The sequence below is a fragment of the Camelus ferus genome, chromosome 14, assembly GCF_009834535.1.
Source record: "Camelus ferus isolate YT-003-E chromosome 14, BCGSAC_Cfer_1.0, whole genome shotgun sequence".
NCBI classification, from domain to species: domain Eukaryota; kingdom Metazoa; phylum Chordata; class Mammalia; order Artiodactyla; family Camelidae; genus Camelus; species Camelus ferus.
In genome coordinates, this window is record NC_045709.1 from 9517480 (window position 1) to 9537129 (window position 19650).

The 19650-nt window shown below is 40.0% G+C and overlaps 2 protein-coding genes across 6 annotated transcripts in view; one reads left to right on the plus strand and one right to left on the minus strand.

The window, feature by feature from the left end:
• Positions 1-2500, plus strand: part of LOC102514903 (SET domain bifurcated histone lysine methyltransferase 2) — a 74977-nt gene extending 72477 nt beyond the window's left edge. For 2 of the 3 annotated variants that reach the window (XM_032496171.1, XM_032496172.1), the window contains one exon: positions 1680-2492. In XM_032496171.1, coding sequence (XP_032352062.1) covers positions 1680-1819 — 140 coding nt within the window. In that variant the 3' untranslated portion in view covers positions 1820-2492. Of the gene's footprint in view, positions 1-1679 lie in introns of all 3 variants that reach the window. The other variant, XM_032496173.1, reaches the window with a different exon arrangement.
• RCBTB1 (RCC1 and BTB domain containing protein 1) overlaps positions 399-19650 on the minus strand; it is a 51262-nt gene continuing 32010 nt past the window's right edge. For 2 of the 3 annotated variants that reach the window (XM_032496176.1, XM_032496174.1), the window contains exons 11-13: positions 18513-18664; positions 17848-17978; positions 9197-11459 (exon numbers count right to left, since the gene is read on the minus strand). In XM_032496176.1, coding sequence (XP_032352067.1) covers positions 11319-11459; positions 17848-17978; positions 18513-18664 — 424 coding nt within the window. In that variant the 3' untranslated portion in view covers positions 9197-11318. Of the gene's footprint in view, positions 615-9196; positions 11460-17847; positions 17979-18512; positions 18665-19650 lie in introns of those variants that run through there. The other variant, XM_032496175.1, reaches the window with a different exon arrangement.

A 19650-nucleotide genomic window follows, 5' to 3' on the forward strand; every position in this document is an offset into this window, starting at 1 on the left:
AACATACACACAGTACTTTTGTAATCAGGGAAAAACTCATTTAAAAAAATAGAAACAACAAAAAGTTGATTGCAAGATAGAAGTGTTTGGGCACCATGTTCAGAAATCAGCAGGAACTGGTGAGGCAGTCATCAGCCACCTTGGTAACTGTCTCCCTCTCACTTGGTGCCATGTGTATAAATTTCAGTCCTCCCAACATTACTCTTCAGTGTAATGGAGGAGGGAGGGTTGTGACTGACTCTAAAGTTCGTCACCAAAAAAAAAAAGAGTAGCCAATAAATTTTTTAAAGAGAGCCTGGCGGGAACAGAGACTTACCCTTTCCATAAAGCACCAACCATTTATTGAATAGGTGTTTTCACCGTTGTTTCAGGTGCCTTCCAAACAGACTTAGTTTCCACACCGGTGAGTCTGACCTGACTTCTCCATCAAGGCTGCCACACAACTGGGCAGGCGGGGGGGCACTGTGCCCGCCCCCGGCGGGAGTGGAGGCCACCGGTTCACATGGAATTCGGGGTCTGTGGCTCCCCCGGAAGCTGCACACACAGTGCCCTGCTCTCTGTTCTTTTCCATAGATCTGTCTGTTCAGCAAACGTGTTAGGAAAATAGGTTTTCCCTGTGGAGAGAATATTATTTCATAGCCCTGTCTCAGTATACACAAACCTTTCTCATTTTTGTTTTCATATTACACATTTCTTTTTGACTGTCATATTACATTTATAATCAGGAAAATATTTTTTTTAATCTACCAAGTCTGCATACTTCTAATGGGAGTATCCATTTTTTTAAGCAGCCTTTAAAATTTTTTTCTGAAAAGCTTTATTTTTGAGGGGACTTTCATATTTATTTTTCTTTCATATAGAAGTTACATGTTTGGAACATGTTACACGTCGCTAGCTGGGTGGGTTAGCTGGGTGTAAGTACATTACAGTGTAGAATTCAGGGGGTGTGGGACCAGGAGGAGACACTATTTGGAACTGCATGAGAACCAACTTACAAGACTTAACTTCTCACACATCAACTGATAAAGATGCTCATGCTTAATTCAGCCTTTCTAATGTTCCAGAAGGTTAACTACAGGTATACAGGTATTCTAAGGAGAAATTACATATTTGTGTGTTTTAATATTCTTCAATTTTGAGGTTTTTTAAAAAAAATGACACTGCCAGTGAGTGGTAGTATTTCTAAAGCCTAACTAAAAGTCTCGTCTAAGTTTCCACAATAAAAGCCTTCCTGTTTCTAAATAAAAGCTTTCATGTAACATTAAAAACTGGGTGCATCTTATGAAAGATCTGCCTTATCCTTGATATTCTAACCACATGCTCTCTCCAGTTACTGTCTCTCAGTAAGGAGATACTGTGCAGCATGAAGGTTCTGTAGTCGCTGCTTTCGAGTTCTCAAAGATACACACAGAATGTACTTTTCTGCTATAAATGCATACAAAACTTTTTAAGATTTACTGACCAGCTTTCTGTGTGATAAAATACCAGAATTCCATCCTGAATTGGAAGAAAGTGGAAGCAGAGGCAGAAAAGCATCAGTCCCTGCTCACAAGACCCTAGATCCTTTTCATTTGGGGCACAGCATTGTGTGCTATGCACCTTCAAAAGGGGCTAGAAATAGTACATCATTCATAAAACTACTGAATAATCTGAAATCATCTGGTTTCCTCTTGTCACAGCCATAGAGAATAAAATTCATCAATCTGAAGAACAGCAGCGGCAACTGAAGGAAGAGATTGAGCTACTTCAGGACTTAAAACAAACCTTGTGCTCTGACCTTCAGTCCAGTTCGACTTCAGATTCTTCCCTATCTTCTTAAAAATGATCATTTCCTAAGCAGGGAATCAGGCACAGTTGCAAACAGGCTGAAAGCTGGAGACGTGCCTATGAAAGCCACACGTCCTAGGCCTGTGACACTTGTGTCTCTTTGTTCCTCAAAACGTTGATCCATACCACCTCTTACCTCTTCCTGCTGAGCGGCATCTCCTGCCTGATTGTTTACTGCCTCCTCCTCATCATCATGTCACTTCTACCTCTCCCCTCCAATGAAGTATTTCTCAGATTCTACTCGAGTAAACTGGATCATGCTTCCCATCGCTCCCACCCTCTGCACTGCAACTCCCCTGGTGGCCTCCCCTCTCAGCTAAATGGACTCCAGTAACACACCAGGTGCTCCTGCCTCCAGGACCTTTGCACATCCTGCTGTGGAGTCTTCACTGCTCTTGCACCTTCCTCTCCCTGTTCCTCCTGCAGATCTTACACCAGTTCTCCCACCTATTCCATCTGAGAGTACTTTCTCTTCATGTCCCTTCTCAGTGTAACCCACAGCATTAGACATCAAACCAGTGGAGTTTAAGCAGTCTGAGGGCAGAAACTATTCCTGTGTTCTCCCTGCCACATTGTCAGCACCTAGTGTGCTCTATAAATGCATAAACTGTTTTTATCTAGTTCTAGCCCATAATGCCTCTTTCTATAATAAATTTTGAATATTATACCTGTATCAAAGGTACCTGTCTGCTTTTTAAATTTCTCTTTGGCTAGTCACCACATGGGCATAACATCATCTTCCAAATAAACATTTAAAACTGAACTCCTCTGAAGATTTTTCTCTACCTAACAATATATAATTCAGATTTCTATGCTCTACCACCACGTCTGACCCCCTTCACATTCACATTTCTGCATTTTTACCATGCTACTGTGATTCACAGTAATGCTAGATTTCAACGTGAGTTTGGTCTGAGCCCCCAGCATGGTGTCTGGTGCATAATATACTCAAAAATACCTGCTGCATGAAGAATATGATGTTGATTCCTGTTGTAATGGTAATCCCAGCCCACATCATGACTACCTGAGAGGCAAAATCTCAGTGGTTTTTAAATACGGCTACACATCAGAATCCCCTGAGGCATTTAACAAACTACAAGTATTTTAGAAGATGGCAGAGAGGGAGGACCCTAAGCTCACCTCGTCTCTCAGGAACACCAAAATTACATTTATGGAACAACTATGGACCAAAAAGGCCGGAACCTAACAGAAAAGTTCTTTTACAACTAAAGCTATAAAGAAGGAGCCACAACAAGATGGGGCAGTTGTGCAGGTGGTGGTGGGCTATGTGGTATATCAAGACCCACCCCCCTGGGTGGGTGACCCACAAATGGGAGAATAATTACAATCACAGAGGTTCTTCCCAAGGAGCAAGGAGTCTGAGCCACAGGGATCCCCAACCCACAGGTCCTGGCACCAGCAAGATGAGCCACGAGAACATCTGGCTTTGAAGGCCAGTGGGACTTGCTTTCGGGAGTCCCAGAGGGCAGGGGGAAACAGACTCCACTCTTAAAGGGTGCACATGAAATCCCACATGGTCCAGGACCCAGGAAGCAGGAATTTGAAAGGAGCCTGGGACAGACCTACCTGCTGATCATGGAAGGTCCCTGAGAAGCAGACAGCAACTGGAGCTCACCTGGGGACACAGACGCTGGCAGCAGTCCTCTCCGGGAGCCCGTTCAACCACGTGGACACTGGTGCTAGTGAGGGCCATTTTGGAACCCACCCTCTAGCTTACCTGCCTCAGGATCCAGCTGCACCCCCCCTCACCAGCCTGCAGGCACCAATGCAGGGATACCTCAGGCCAAACAACTAACTGGGGGAGGACATACCCAACCTACCAGCAGTCAGGCCGCCTTAAGACCCCCTGAGCCTAGAGCCACCCCTGAACACAGCGCTGCCCACCAGAGGGCCTAGGACCTAACCCCACAAACCAGTGCACAGGCACTAGACATGGGACACCCAGGGACCTGCAGCCAGAGACCCTGGGACCCAGCTCCGCCCACCAGTGGGCAGGCAGCAGCCCCAGAATCTGCTGGACCTGGGCCCCACCCACCAGGGAGCCTGCTCTAGCCTCGGGACCAGCCTTACCCCTACAGGACAACCACAGCCCTGAAGCCTGCCATGACAGGCCCCAGCCCACCACCAGCAGGCCAGCGTCAGCCTGGGACTGGCTGGACCCAAGCCCCGCCCACCAGGAGATGAACGTAAGCTTCGGGACACCCCAGACCCTATAGCCAGTTATGTCAGGAACCGACCCCACCCACCAGCAGTCTGACGCCAGCTCTGGGACCCCTAGGCCCTGCAACGAGACCCCAGGACCTGGTTCTGCCTGCCAGGAGGCCAACATTAGCCCCAGGACCTGGCATCACCTGCCAGTAAGTGGGAACCAGCCCCAGTATCTCTTAGACCCTGACTCTATGCTCCAGTGGGCCAGCACTAGCCCCAGGGCCAAGCCCCCAGGGTTCCACAGCCAGCCACCTCATGATCCAACCACCAACCAGTGGCCAGCTGCCTCTGTACCAGACAGGGCCTGGCTGCCAACCGGACCAGGTGCCAGCCACACCTACCAGACTGCCACAACAGAAGGACCCCTGTAGCCCACATGGAGGGCACACCACAGCTCTGGTGATGAGAGGGGAGTGCATTTCTGGGACACCCAGGACATCTCCAACAAAAGGCCACTTCTCCAAGGTCAGAAAACATAACCAACCTGATACCTAGAAATAAATACAGCAAGTTAGGAAAAATGAGGTGACAGAGAAACATGTATCAAACAAAGGAAGAAGATTAAACTCCAGAGGAAGAATGAAGTGAAGTGGAGACAGGCAGTCTACCCAGGAAGGAGTTCAAGGTAACAGTTGTAAAGATGATCAAATAATTCAGAAGAAGAATGAACTGAGCAAAAAGTCAGAAGTTTTTAACAAAGAGTTAGAAAATATAAAGAACAACCAAACAGAGATGATGAACACAGTATCTGAAATACAAAATACACTAGAAGGAAACAACAGTAGACTAGATGACACAGATGAATGGATCAGCTGCGATACAGAGTAGTGGAAATCACTGATACCGAACAGAAGAAAAAAAAAAAAGAATGAGGACAATTTAAGAGACCTCTGGGACAATAACAAGTATAGTGACATTTCACATTATAGGCATCCCAGAAGGAGAAGAGTGAGAGAAAGGGCCTGAGAACATATTTAAAGACATAATAGCTGAAAAGTTCCCTGGCTTGGGAAAGGAAATAGTCACCCAAGTCCAGGAAGCACAGAGTCCCAGACAGGATCAACCCAAAGAGGTCCACACCAAGACATAATGTAATTATGGCAAAATTTTAAGATAAAGAGAGGATATTAAAAACAAGTTTCTACTGTATAGCACGGGGAACTAAATTCAATTATCTTGTAGTCACCTATAATGAAAAAGAATATATGTATGTGTATATATGACTGAAACATTATGCTGTTCACCAGAAACTGACACAACATTGTAAACTGACTATACCTCAACTAAAAGAAAAAGAAAAGAGAGAGAGAGAATATTACAAGCAGCAATCAAAAAGCAACAAGTTACATGCAAGAGAACTCCCATAAAGCTACCAGCTGACTTTTCAGCAGGAACTCTGCAGGCCAGAAGGGAGTGGCACAATATATTTAAAGTGACAAAAGGGAAAAACCTACAACCAAGAATACACTACCCAACCAGGCTCTCATTCAGATCTAAAGGAGAAATCAAAAGTTTTACAGACAAGGGAAGCCAATAGAGTTCAGCACCATCAAGCCAGTTTTACAAAAACTGTTCAAGGGAATTTTCTAAGTGAAAAAGAAAAGGTTTTTAATTAACCATCAACTAAAAACGTGAAAATTTTGAAAGAAAAAAGCTCACTGGTAAAGGCAAACACACAGTAAAGGTAGGAAATCCTTCACACACAAAGGGTATAGGAAGGTTAAATGACAGAAGTAGCAAAATCATCTATATCCACAATAAGCAGTTAAGGGACAGACTAGACAAATAGATTTAAAATGTCAAAAACAGTCATCATGAGGGGAGGAGAGTACAAATGTAGGGCTGTTAAAATGCATTTGAAATTAAGAGATCAGCAACTTAAAATACTCATATATTCATATATATGTATATATAGAGAGAGAGAGACAGAGACTGCTACACAAAAACCTCATGGTAACCACAAACCAAAAATCTTTAGTAGGTATGCACACATAAGAGAAAAAGGAATCAAACATAACACTAAAGATAGTCATCAAATCACAAGGGAAGAGAACAAAAGAAGAAAGTAACAAAATAAAACAAAAAACCCCAAAACAATTAACAAAATGCCAATAAAAACATACACATCAATAATTACTTTAACTGTAAATGGACTAAATGCCCCAATCAAAAGACAGAGTGGCTGAATAGATACAAAAACACAACCAACCCGTATATATGCTGCCTACAAGAGGCTCACTTCAGATCTAAAGACACACAGTCTGAAAGTGAGGGGATGGAAAAAGGCATTCCAAGCAAATGGAAATCAAAAGAAAGCAAGGGTAGCAATATTATATCAGACAAAATAGACCTTAGAACAAAGGCTGTTACAAGAGGCAAAGAAGAACATTACATGATGATCAAAGGATCAATCCAAGAAGATATAACAATTGTAAAAATATATGCATCCAACATAAGACCACCTAAATACATAAAGCAAATGTTAAGACATAAGTATTAACAACACAATAATAGGGAACTTTAACACCCCAATTACATCAATGGACAGATCATCCAGACAGAAAATCAGTAAGGAAAAACCGGCCTTAAATGACACATTAACCATCAACAAAATGAAAAGACAACTACTGAATGGGAGAAAATATTTTCAAATGACATGACCGACAGAGTTAATATCCAAAATATAAGGGAACTCAGTGGTAGAGTGCATGCTTAACATGCACGCACAAGGTCCTCAGTTCAATCCCCAGTACCTCCATTAAAATAAATAATAATAAACCTAATTACCACCCCCCCAAACAAAAAAAATTCGTTAAAAATACACACACACACACACACATATATATAAACATAAACAGCTCATACAACTCAACATCAAAAAATAAACCCAATTAAAAAATGGGCAGAAGATCTGAATGGACATTTTTCCTAAAAGGACATATAGATGGCCAACAGGAACATGAAGATTCTCAACACCACTAATCATTAGGGAAATGCAAATCAAAACTATAATGAAATACCATCTCACATCTGTCAGAATGGCTATCGTCAAAAAGACCACAAATACTGGTGAGGCTGTGGAGAAAAGGGAACCCCTGTACACTGCTGGTGGCAGCCACTGTGGAAAACAGTATGAAGGTTCCTGAAAAAAACCAAAAACAGAACTATCATATGATCCAGCAATTCCACTCCTGGGTATATAACTAAAGAAAATGAAAACAGTAATTCAAAAATATACATGCAACCCAGTGTTTACAGCAGCATTATTTAGAACAGCCATGATACGGAAGCAATCTAAGTGTCCATCAACAGATGATGAATAAAGAAGATGTGGTATGTGTATGTATGTGCATATATAATATATACATAAACACCAGTCCGCCATAAAAAAGAATGAAATTTTGCCATTTGCAACAACATGGATGGACCTGGAGGGTATTCTGTTTAGCGGAGTAAGAAAGAAAAATACTGTATGGTATCACTTATATATGGAATATAAAAAATAAAACAAACTAGTGAATACAATAAAAATGAAACAGGCTCACAGATACAGAGAATAAACTGGTGGTTACCAGTGGGGCAATGCGGGGGGGGCAAGATAGGGGGAGGATATTAAGAGGTACAAACTACTACATATAAAACAAGCTACAAAGATATCCTGTACAGCACAGGGAACAGAGCCAATATTTTATAATAACTATAAGTGGAGTATAATCTATAAAAATTTTGAATCACTATGTCGTATACCTGAAACTAAGATAATGCTGCAAATCAACTATGCCTCAATTTTAAAAAGCTACGGAAGCCAAGACTCCATTCCAAACCCACTGCAAAAAGACTTCCCCTGGTCTCAATGACCGCTGTAACTTCAGCTGCCTCCCCTGACGGTCCATCTACAGCACAGCTTATCTGAGTAACAGTTCTGATGTCATGTTGTTTATTTCTAAAAAACCCTCTGTCCTCCACTTTACTTTCAAATTTCATCAGTCATTCGTGGTGGTAACTCGGCACAATGGAGCAACATGTATGAGGCAGTCGTCAAGTGGCAAACGTTGGGCAAATTTAACAGACCCAGGTTTGAACTTCAGCCGTGTCACTACTGAAAAAAATTAATTTGAGCCTAATCCTGCCTACTTTATGGTACCCTAGCATTGTGGAACATAAATGTACACACACACACACAGACAGACAGACACACACACACACACACACACACAAACGCCTGCCCCTTGCCACTGTTTCCTCTGAGGGGTCCTGGTTTATTTTCTCCATCCTAACCAAGCTTGCTTATGGTAAAGTTATGGAAGGCTCATTAGTCCCGACCTCTTAAGCTTTTGCTTGAGTTCCTCACTGTCATTTTGGAAATGAGCTTAACGGACGCTTCGTGTTTTCCCCTGTGCTGCACAAACATGACCTTCAGAACAACTGCTCCCCATATTAACCCTATTGGGTTTCCTGTCACTAACTTACAAGAAGCAGTTTATAAACATTATTATGTCGTTAATTCCTAAACCTCTCTAATAATCTACATTCCTTGAGGATAAGGACTGCGACTCTCCCTGCATTTATAAGTCCCCCAAAAGATCCGCATACATTTTTCTGCTGCGACAGGTCAACTGTAGTATCTTTCAGCAGGAATGAAACCAAAGCATATCTACTGGCTGGTGGGGAGAGTTGAGGAACAGTTGGCATGTTTGTGGTAGACCCTGTTTTCAGCCTAATATCCAAGAATCAGAGTGCTGATTTTTTAAAAATTGTGGCAAAATACACATAACATAAAATTTACCATGTGAACCATGTTTAAGTGTACAGTTCAATGTATTAAATACATTCATAAGGCTGTGGACCATCCATGCCCAGAACTCTTTTCATCTTGCAAAAGTGAAACTCTGTACCTCTTAACAACTCATCATTCCCCCTCCCTTTCCCCAGCTTCTGGCAACCGCCGTTCTACTTGCTATGAACTTGACTCTTCCAAGTGCCTCATACAGGTAGACTCATACAGTACTTGTCCTTTTGTGACCGGCTTGTTTCACTTAGCATGATGTCCTCAAGATTCATGCAAGCCTCAGCATGTCAGAATCTCCTTCCTTTTTAAAGCCGCCTATTATTGATTTTGGAGAGAGGGGGGAAACAACTCTGCATGCCCACTGTAACAGACTGCTTTATTTATTAACATGTCATTCTAAACATTACATAAATACAGCCTATGTAACTAGAGTATCAAACATTGTTCCAGTAAGAAGTTCAAGAGTACATTGTAGGGCTGTTTTAAGAAATATGGATATTTTGGCTTTCATTATTACATCGGATGAAAAAAAGCAATTCAAAGAATAGTTTTCATCTCCTGCTATGACTAACAACAAAACCAAGTAGAAAAAAGAGTGTATTTTTTAAAAAGAGATACTCAACTACTTTCTGAAGGACTTATTCCTGCTCTCTTCACTGAATACATACTCATACAAATTATTCAGTAATCTGAGAAGTGGTTATTCACCTTTTAGGAACTCAGTAAATAGTTGTTCAATGAGCGAACTATCTATGGAAATGGACCCACTACTTTAATTTGTGCTTTTTTTAGCTTTTTTTTCAAGTAAGAGCAACAGTAAACATACTTTAGTCCTTGTTTTGTCCAGATCATAAGCCTACAGATAGTGATTACTACAAATACTACTGATAGTAGCTAATAATCAAATTAATGTACATTTATTAACCTAGTAAGAAAATTGGATCATGTTGCAGAACTAAGTTTAACCCAGTAACTCCCTGGGCTTCAATCACTTGTAACAAGGTCGAGAAAAGGAGGCTGGGACTTCTGGGTTTGTATTTACTTCACTGATCAATGAATTTCCATCTTTGGGCCCTCACCTCCCTCACACACACTTAGAAGCAATACTAAAAATAGTAGCTGCAGCCTCTCTTCATCCTCTTGTAAATTTGGCTCTGAAAATGTATATAGGCTCCAAGTTCAGATGGGAGACCTTCCTAACAGGAAAAAGAGTTCACTAAGGGAGCCCCCACAAATAGGGAAATGAGTCTTTGGGCCAGAGAGCAGAACAGAACTTTGTTCTTGAAGCAAGTTCAAGGGACACACATGATAAAACTCAGTTGAACACTTACCTCCCAATGTCACATTTTATAATCAAACCAAAAAGTAACCCCAATAATTTAGATCCGTTTTTGAAGTTAAATTGTGCCAAATATTATACCTAACACAATGGAAAGGAAAGGAAAATCAAATGTGAAAGCTGGTGAAATTTCAAATAAGCAAAATCTGTGATGGTATTTGGCATTAATAAAATTGATAAAACAAATTCCATTAAGCCCTGTAAGAAACTTGGTTTTAAGAACTACTTTTTTGAGTCAGACGTAGCAGATCTGATGATTTCAGCCACCACAATTTAGGAAGGCAAGAGTATACTGAATACATCATTATTTTTCTCTTATGAGGAGCATTATAGCAGGAAAGGGGGAGGGTGTTAAATCTGGATTCTCAAATTTAACCTTAATAAAACACTGTTAGTAGCGGAGACTCTGATTTATAAAATGTTCACCTTTGCCCAAATGAAGCTTCTTTCACTATCAACTTTTCACAGGTCTATGTCACTACTCCTTATGTACTTAAGTCTTAAGAGAAACCTTGACTAGCCTAGAAATTTATCTTTACATTAATTAGCATTACAATGGATTTATATTAAATTGAATATTATTTTGAAGTTTAAAAAAGTCATCAATAATGCAAATACACAAACAAAAGTCTCAAACAATCTTAACTATTCCTTCACAGTAAGGCTACTGAACTAGCAACTAATGCAGCCCTTCAACAAGCCCCAAGTCAGCATCTTGAATGCCTGGCGGGGCCTCTGTGTCCACCTCACAATTCACACGCTATCCCAACTCCTGGTGTCAAAAGGGTTGTTGATATGTGAGCCAGGAGAGTTGCCACAAATCTCCCCTTTCCAACTTCAGAAGTTCCTCTAATCAAAAACAAATAAAACAAAAAACCACCAGCTAAATTTTCACCCTTTTACAGCATCTCAGCCAAATGTAAAGTCACATTTAAAACATACGTATCTGGAAACAACAGTTGTTTAAAGTGGGTTCACTGTACACCCTTCACACATCCCTCCACAGAGAACTGTGTCTCAGCAAGAGCACAACCTGGTGGGTTTTTACCTGCAGAATTACATCACCCGTAGAGCGCAAATGACAGGCCACCACCAGCCCCAGAGCACTCACACAAAACCCAGCAGCCTCGGGCTTCAGTTCTTAAAGGCTCCACATTTACTGGCTTTAGCAATGAATTCCTTTAGCAGAGGGCCATCCATTTGCCAAAATGCTGCAGTCTGTGTAACTTCTGTCAAATGATTGACGCAAAACTTAAAGCAGAATTCTTCTAAATCCTAGACACACACAACAAAAATAGAAACAAGAAGAGGCCTTTTTTTATTAACTTTGAATACTTCTCTCCAGTTCCCTCACCCCAAATCTCTCACCCTCCCACAGAAAAGAGATTTGAGGCCTAAAACCTCAAACAAGGCAAACAAGTGACTACAGGTCTGGGTCAGAAAAATGCATACTATTTACTCCCCATGCAGTAAAAGCAGTGGTTTCCCTAACTCAAGCCTGACTCTTCAAAACACACACACACACACACACACAGTTGGGTGGGGGGTGGGAGGATAGCTTCCTTATGGTTACCACATAATCTAGTCACTCAAAGACATGGTTTTAAAATGCTGAAAGCGACTTTAGTCCGTATCATATGTTTATACTACATTCAAAAAGTCGGGGAGGGGTTGGTGTAGCTCAGTGGTGGAGCACATGCATAGCATGCACAAGGTCCTGGGTTCAATCCCCAGTACCTCTATTAAAAAGTAAATAAGTAAACAGACCTAATTACCTCCCCTTCCACAAACACACACACACACACAAAGTCAGAGAAAAGAATTAAGATGTGGGTCATCTGGCTTAAGGAAGAGAAGACTTTAATAAAGAAACAGAAAAGTGATAGAGAGATGTGTTCAACCTAAAGTGACAAGTGAAAAATAAAAATTCAAGGACTTTTCATGCTCTCCTACATAAAAATGCCTTCACTTTTAAAGCCACAAAGAATATACTACAACTCCCACCACACTGATTTCTCAGATAGTCCGTGCAGAGTAGAACAGTCAGAGACGTGACTTTTCAGTTAGACAGATGGAAGTCACCAACTACCAACATTCAGAAGGAAAGGAGCGTAAACAAGTGGTAACTCAGAACAGTTTAAAACTCTTATTTCTCCCTATGCTGACACATGCTTTCATCCCCAGCAACACTCTACTATCATGCTGTTTATTCCTTCCAAAGTTGGAACATGTATCAATCAGTTAGGTATGTGGAATGCACACAAAGACGAAGTCTAATAGCTTGAGTTCTATCACGTGGCCGGCGATGCTGAAAGTCAATCAATATTCAAGGTTCTACCAAACCAGGAACCCAACAGCAGTTAAACTGGAGGGTCTTGGCTTTGTGTTACGAGCCACCACCAGATAAGAACTCTGGCAGGGTAGAGAAGGGCCACTTACCACTAGGGAAACACCCCTTTCAGACCCCTGCAAACAAAGACTTCTTTATTCTAAGAGCCTCTCTGTCCCTAGCTGAAAGACGCCCCCTCCACTCATAGAACCAGTAAGAGATCAACCACATCTGAGGTCTCAGCCAGCTGCTGCTAGAGTTTTACTTTCCAGATAACTGAAAATGCATTTAAAATGTTAGCACAATCTCTGGATCTGTGTTTTTTTAATAAGAGATTCCCAGTGGGCTGAATATACAGCTGAATGCTCTGTGTATTACAATAAACTAAAATGTTAAATGATATAAAACATTCTTTCTCACATTACTGTTAAGGAAGAAGCACCACTCCTCATATTATAACCCGATGGTCAGTTAATTAACAGCTCTAGGGACTAAATTATATTCCACAAAAAGATGAAAGTCATATTTTAGTCTCAATTATAAAAATAGAACACTAGTTTACCTACACATAACTTAGGAAGAAGCAGCCAGTCACAGCACAAAAAGTTCTTCAAACCATGTAAGGTATCAGATAAGCATCTTTAAATATTAAGTTTTAATTACATAATTTCCGATTCAAAGGAGAAAGAGTATATCAAATTCTGGCACTGCAAAACCTTACCACTTGTATGTCTGCTAATTTGGAATTAAAGGTCTTTGTAAAATAATGAAAAAGTGAGCCTATTCAGTTTACTAATTGTACAGATTACTTTAGTATAAATTTTAAGAATTTTTTTATATAGTCCAGGTATACAAATGGTGCTCCTAATTACAAACCAGTTCATACATCTATGAAAACTGTTTCATCAAACTGCCTTCCCTTCCCCTCCAATTAGTTTGGTGAGATTTCTCAGTACAGTTGACCCTTGAACAACACAGAGGTTGATCCAAGTATAATTTATACTTGGCCTTCCACATGCGCAGGTTCAACCAGCCTCAGATAGCGTACGACTGTAGGACCTACTATTGGAAAACATCCATATATTAACTGGACCTGGGCAGTTCAAACCTGTGCTGATCAAGGCTCAACTGTATTCAACAACAAATGTTTAACAGTTTCAAACATTAAAAGTCTACCTAAAGAATACTGAAACCAATCTAAATCTGGGTTGTTTAACTAATTAAACCTTGGTTAAGGCAGATCTTTGGAGAAGGAAGCACTGAACATACTTGGAGAGAAACTGGAATTTGCACGTTCACCTGAGTGAACCACAGAGTGGAACAGCCAAACAGATTCACTTAGCAACCTGGCCCTGAGCCAGTCTGCTGTAAATGCTGATGTGTGGACTAGATAAACACCCTTCGGATAGTTCTTAAATACTATAGAAACCTACATGATCTGTTCACCTCAGCCTGCAAGTGATCAGAGCTTCATCTACCTAGAAGAAAATGCAACTCTTACCCAACTAATAAGTCAACTAGGGAACTGCTGGACTTAACAAAACAAAAAAAAAAACAAAAAGACAGAACAAAACAAACAAAAAAAACCACCAAGAAAGAGGAGAAGGAGCACTTAACCAGTAGATGAAAAAAGTTCCTAAGCATCTTCTCAAGGGCATGGAATAGGGCAGTGGGAAAGAGTGTTAAAATCAAGGGGTCTAATACAGTATTCTTGGTATTTTAGAAATCAAAGTCCATGTTTATGACATTCTGTGGTGAAATTATTATAAAGTGGTTCTAAGGCAAATCTTATAAAATATCAGTTTTGTTGCAATTAGCAAAGAAAACCAAAATAACATATTGCAAACCTAAATTTACAAATTCATTCCAAGTCTTTAAACATTTAAATTATTCTAATCACTCTACATACTCTGAAAAGAGGTTGTTTCTCCTTGTCATAGATTTTCTGTAGTAACAAAACACAGAGAATTGACAGTCTTAATATCCACATTTTTAAAATGTTAATGCAAACTTCAACAGAGTTCTTACCCAGTCTTAAAATCCTAAAGCTAAAATAATGAGTGCTAAGACTTCCTCTTAAAGGCCACTTGGCCAGCGTGAGACAGGGCAAGGTGCCTTTACGTCACAAGCCACCCTTGAGACCCATTTCAGGTTGCAGATCTGAGAACCGCGCCTAACTGTCCAAATGCCTTGTTAAAATAATTAGGTAACAAAACCCAAACACCATAAGTCTAGAATTCACTGGGCAGTAGAGCTGACCTTTGAACAACGTGGGTCTGAACTGCGCGGGTCCCCACCCAGGGTACTTTTCAGTAGTGGGCACTGCAGCACCACAGGCCCCGAGGTTGGCTGAATCCCCGGATGCAGAGGAAGCCCGCACACGGAGGGCCGACTGTAGGTTATAGATGATAAACCCCTGCATTGTTCACGGGTCAACTGTGTATCAAGTATAAAATATTCCACATCAAAGTGGGCTTGATTTTGTTTTTCAGAATATATTTAAATGTCTCACCAGACTGGAAAAAAATTTTATAAGGTGCTTTCTCTCACTACCCAAACAATATTTTACAGTCTACTGATCAAGAAAAACTTTTAATTTGGCCCCCTGAAAGAATAAATGCTGACCACCTGGCTTTAGCACAAAGCTTTCTGATACTCACATTGCAAATCAGTTTTGGAATTAGATTTCTGGGCTTATTTTTAATGCTTCCCACCAAAACCAAAATTTTAAGACATAGTTGTTCAGAAAGTAGGATTATCTGGAAAGTTCTACTCTGGTTAAACAAATACTTCCCAACTGTTTCTTCTAATGTTCAAATATGCACAGAAAACAAAATTTTCCTGAAAAGAAACAGTATAAATAAAAGCATTTTAAAATGTTTATATTTATAATGCGATCAGAACTATCAGGAGAAAACGTTTTACTCACACTTTCTCCCTTGATGTCAATACTTATTCAGGTTTATACTAGAGGAATATCGAAGTGCTCCAAGTCCTTTACTTTATTAAAACTTGCAGAAAGTTTGACAGTGCATTCATAACACAAGGGCTCCACGACAATTAGCTTACTTTTAAAATCTTCACAACTACGGAGTCAATACATTTGTGTTCCTTTTATGTGTGTACACTTGTTGAAAAATTCTCTTGTCAAAAGGGAGTATGGAGGAACTACAGCAATTTTTATAGAAAAGAGAAGAAAAGTGAGAGGCAGGCAGTCTCCATCAACCCACAGAATGAGGGAAAAGTCATCTAGGAACCCCAAGCTGAACTTCTGAAAATAATGGACGTTGCAGTCGATTTCCAATCTGCCTTTGCAGCAGCGTCTCATCAACTACCAGACAGAGTAAGCGGGTTCTGTTTTTATATTCTAGAGACTTCATTTATTTAGCTGCTACCTTCAATAGTATTAAGGAAATACACTGTAAAGGCATATGAATCAATTATATAACTCCTAACAGAACCAGAAACAACACAACCTAGAAAGAAGGCTTTTTAAAGTCCTCTGTTTTCTAATTTTCTACAACTGAGTATGTAGTATTTGCAGGGTCATGAGCCGTTTGTTTTTACATTTTTTTTAAAAAGCACAAGTTCATGGTGAGGTACTTGAAGTACATGCATTCGTTCATTTCACTCAACATATATTTCTAAGCACCATCTACATGCTCGCACTGTGACATACTCCAGGGAAGCACGTGCATTTGTGGTCTTAAAAAGGGACAGCTTTTAGTGTGCTTATACTTAATATGAGGAAAGTGAAGGAAATGATCACTAGTGCCGGCAGAAGCTTACATAAGGCTTTTCAGTAAACTTTCTGGGGTCAATTTTAGCTGATAATTAGAGAAATTTCTAGCAACTAGAGCTGAGATAGCTGCCTCTGCCCAGGTGGTTGTGACTGGTTTCAGTCAACAAGATCCTAATCCCAAGAATATGGAACCCATCAGTACTGAGGCGGCGTACGGAAAGACATGGAAGATTCTAAAGTCTATCACCAAACAGAAAGAAAAGCCATGGACCAATTCAAAATTACATCATTGGGTGGAAATAAAATCTGAAGAAATGGCATTTCTGATAGACATCCATGGCGTCAAAGAAAGGGTACAGGAAAAAACTATAGTTCGATTTCTTATTAGGAATGATTTACTTTGATCATCATTCCATCTGTTGAAAAGCCCACAGAGAAAGTCAGCTATATTTGACCTCATCAAATATTTATAAACATAACATAATCTGAAACAAAAATAGGATACAGTTTGAAAATACAAGACATTAATGGTCCATTTCAGTCCCCAAGTGTGACCAAGATGAAGTCTGTCCTCCACCACAACTCCAAGGCCATCGCTGCAGATCTCAGCAGGTGTTTGGTAAATTCCCTGATACCAGGTAATCTGCCTTGTCAGTACGGTGACAAAATACATGTAAGAATAGACTGTGTCATTTGGAAGGGTGCATACATTCACTAGACATCTTGACTTCCAAAGCTATTGCTCTTTGACTTTTATTCTCCATGTATTTGTAAAACCAACCAAACCAGCCTTTAGTTCAATCATTATCCTTAATGCATCCTCCTGGTGGTATGATCGCCACCCAGTTCAGAAACGATTTGTCACCCAGTGCACTTCCCGTGTGCCAGGCACCACAGGGCACACAGATGAGTAAGATACAGTTCCTGCTCACAGGAAATTTATTACAATCTGATGATACCATGGTTCTTAACTTCAAGAAAATGCACATAAGCACAAAATTTCAGACTCCCAAAAGCCCATTCATTCAGAGACTCTCTAGAGATCTATGGATCCCAGATGAGGAATTCAATCCAGTATAAAAAGTAAACAAAAAAAGGAGTCCAGAGCAAGCTCTTCACCTATGAATAATCACGAGTGATAATCAGACGATGACAGAATTTCAGAGCACACACAGGAGTAAGTCACAAGGCAGCCCTGACTTTGACAGGGTGAAGCAGGGGAGGCAGCAACGTGTGTCCTGAGGACAATACGTAAGCTGACCTGGAGAAATACTGGAAACTAAAACATGCTGTCTTTAGTCCTATTAGGGGTGGCGCTTTCTACTCCAACCTGCAGTGCAGCCTCTGGGACTGCAGTTAGGTTCTTATCTTAGATAAAAGTGAAAGTACAGAAACAACCATTTTTGAAACTGTGAACAGGGAATAAAGAAGCAAGGTCATATTTCATGTTTTAGGGGTCAGTTCTTAGCTTCCCTAAAAAGAAGTGAAGTTGCTCATCGCACTACTTGTAACTTATCTGAGAAAAAGAGGGGTGGAAAACAGGCTCACAGGGAGTTAAGTGCTTTGGGTTTCTGCTTGCTGTTCTATGTTACCTCTGCATCGTATCTGACCGCAGCAGAGAACAATGAAAAGGCATTCTCCACGGTGATTCCTCGCTTGATAATGTGCTGACAAAGTTTCTTCAGTCTGTTTTCACAGTAAGACGTTGCCAAATCCAAAAGACCTAGAAGTAAAGTGTGGAAGGCTTAATCAAATTTATGATTATTTCCACTAATTTATAAACACATATATATTTCATTCTGGTGAGCAGAGTTACAAGACAAATCAGTAGAAGCTTCTTAGTGAACAATACTCTGAATTTTATTCAATATATTCTTCTTCACTCCCTCCCTCCCCGACCTCTCAAACATACCTCTCCTACACTCACTTTATACAATTTCTTCTAAAGTACAAAGGGGAAAAATGGAATTTCCCCCCTTATTTTGTTTCTAAAATGATACATTAAAAGTATTAGCAACTTATACTTCAACATTAAAAAACTGAAATAAGTTCACAGTCATAAATAAACTGTGTCCAAATTATTAACCATGATAACTAAATAACAGTATTTTTAAAGACATTTACTTCAAATCTTCTTTAAAATCCATGTAAAAACCTAAAACTAAAACCTAAAACTTTTTACAGTTCAATGCTATAAGAATATGAGAAGATGTACTCTTTGACCCTGTGGCTTGGCCAGTTCCCCCGTGGCTGGTACCTATAGCATCTTCAGGTGGCAGATCCACTGTATCTGTGTAGAGGTACTGGAGGAAGGCACGGTACACTGGGTAAGAAAACTGGTCTATTTCAATCACCTCCTTCATGTCCTCATTCCAGTAAGACTGGAACATGGATCGAAAGTGCTCACATCTAAAACAGAACAGCAAAAGTTACCTAATTAGGTTGATGAAATCAGATAAACAAACATTACAGGTGTGTGTAACTTCTATATTCAAGGGCACACACATCAGGATCGTGAGTCTTTAGCTAAAGATGTTCCACGTACGAGGACCCAAACATAGTCCACGTGTAAGGGCTTTTATATTCACCTTTTACAGACACGCACTGTCACTTCTGACGGTCCCGCCTATTATATAGTAAGAATTATGCATAGACCCTAGGAGTACAGAGCACTTCAACAGTACCACTATTTCCAATTGACAGTCTCAATTAAGATCACGGTTTACTTTATTTTTTTATTTAAATTGAAGTCCATTTTTTTAAAAGAAAACGTTGTACAGAAGTGCACTTTAAACAATGAAATTAAAGGAAATTCAAAAAAGAGTGTTCAAACTTCTGACTATATATTAACATCACTTAAATGATTCCTTTGGTTTTTATTTCAGGTAATCAGCATATTCTTCAAACTGTTTCAAATGTTAATTGGATCATGTTTAAGAGGATTTTGTTCCATTACCTGACAAGACAATTTCCCCTCCTTTCTGACTCATCTTCAAAACAGCCACCAACCCCATTCTGTTCCTTCACTTTGACCTGCTCCCCTCCGTCTCCTCCCAAGCCTGTTCCCAATTTACTTAGAAAACACATTCATGAGGACAGTCACATATTTCAAGAAAAACTAAGTGGGTCTTTTTGTATTGCATTTACATGGACAAGTCCATCTATACGAGGAACTGATTTCTGAATATTTTCTTCAATTATAGCATACATTTTGGGCTTTAGAAAAAAATCACCTTTTCAAATCCTTTTAAAATGAGATACAGTATAAACACAAAGATATTTTCAATATCCATTCAGAATACTAAAAGAATGGCTTCACTTACAAAGAAAATTACTTCATGTGGGATGTAAATAGTTGTCTAAGCAAGGAAAAATAGATAAAATCAGTCAGAAAA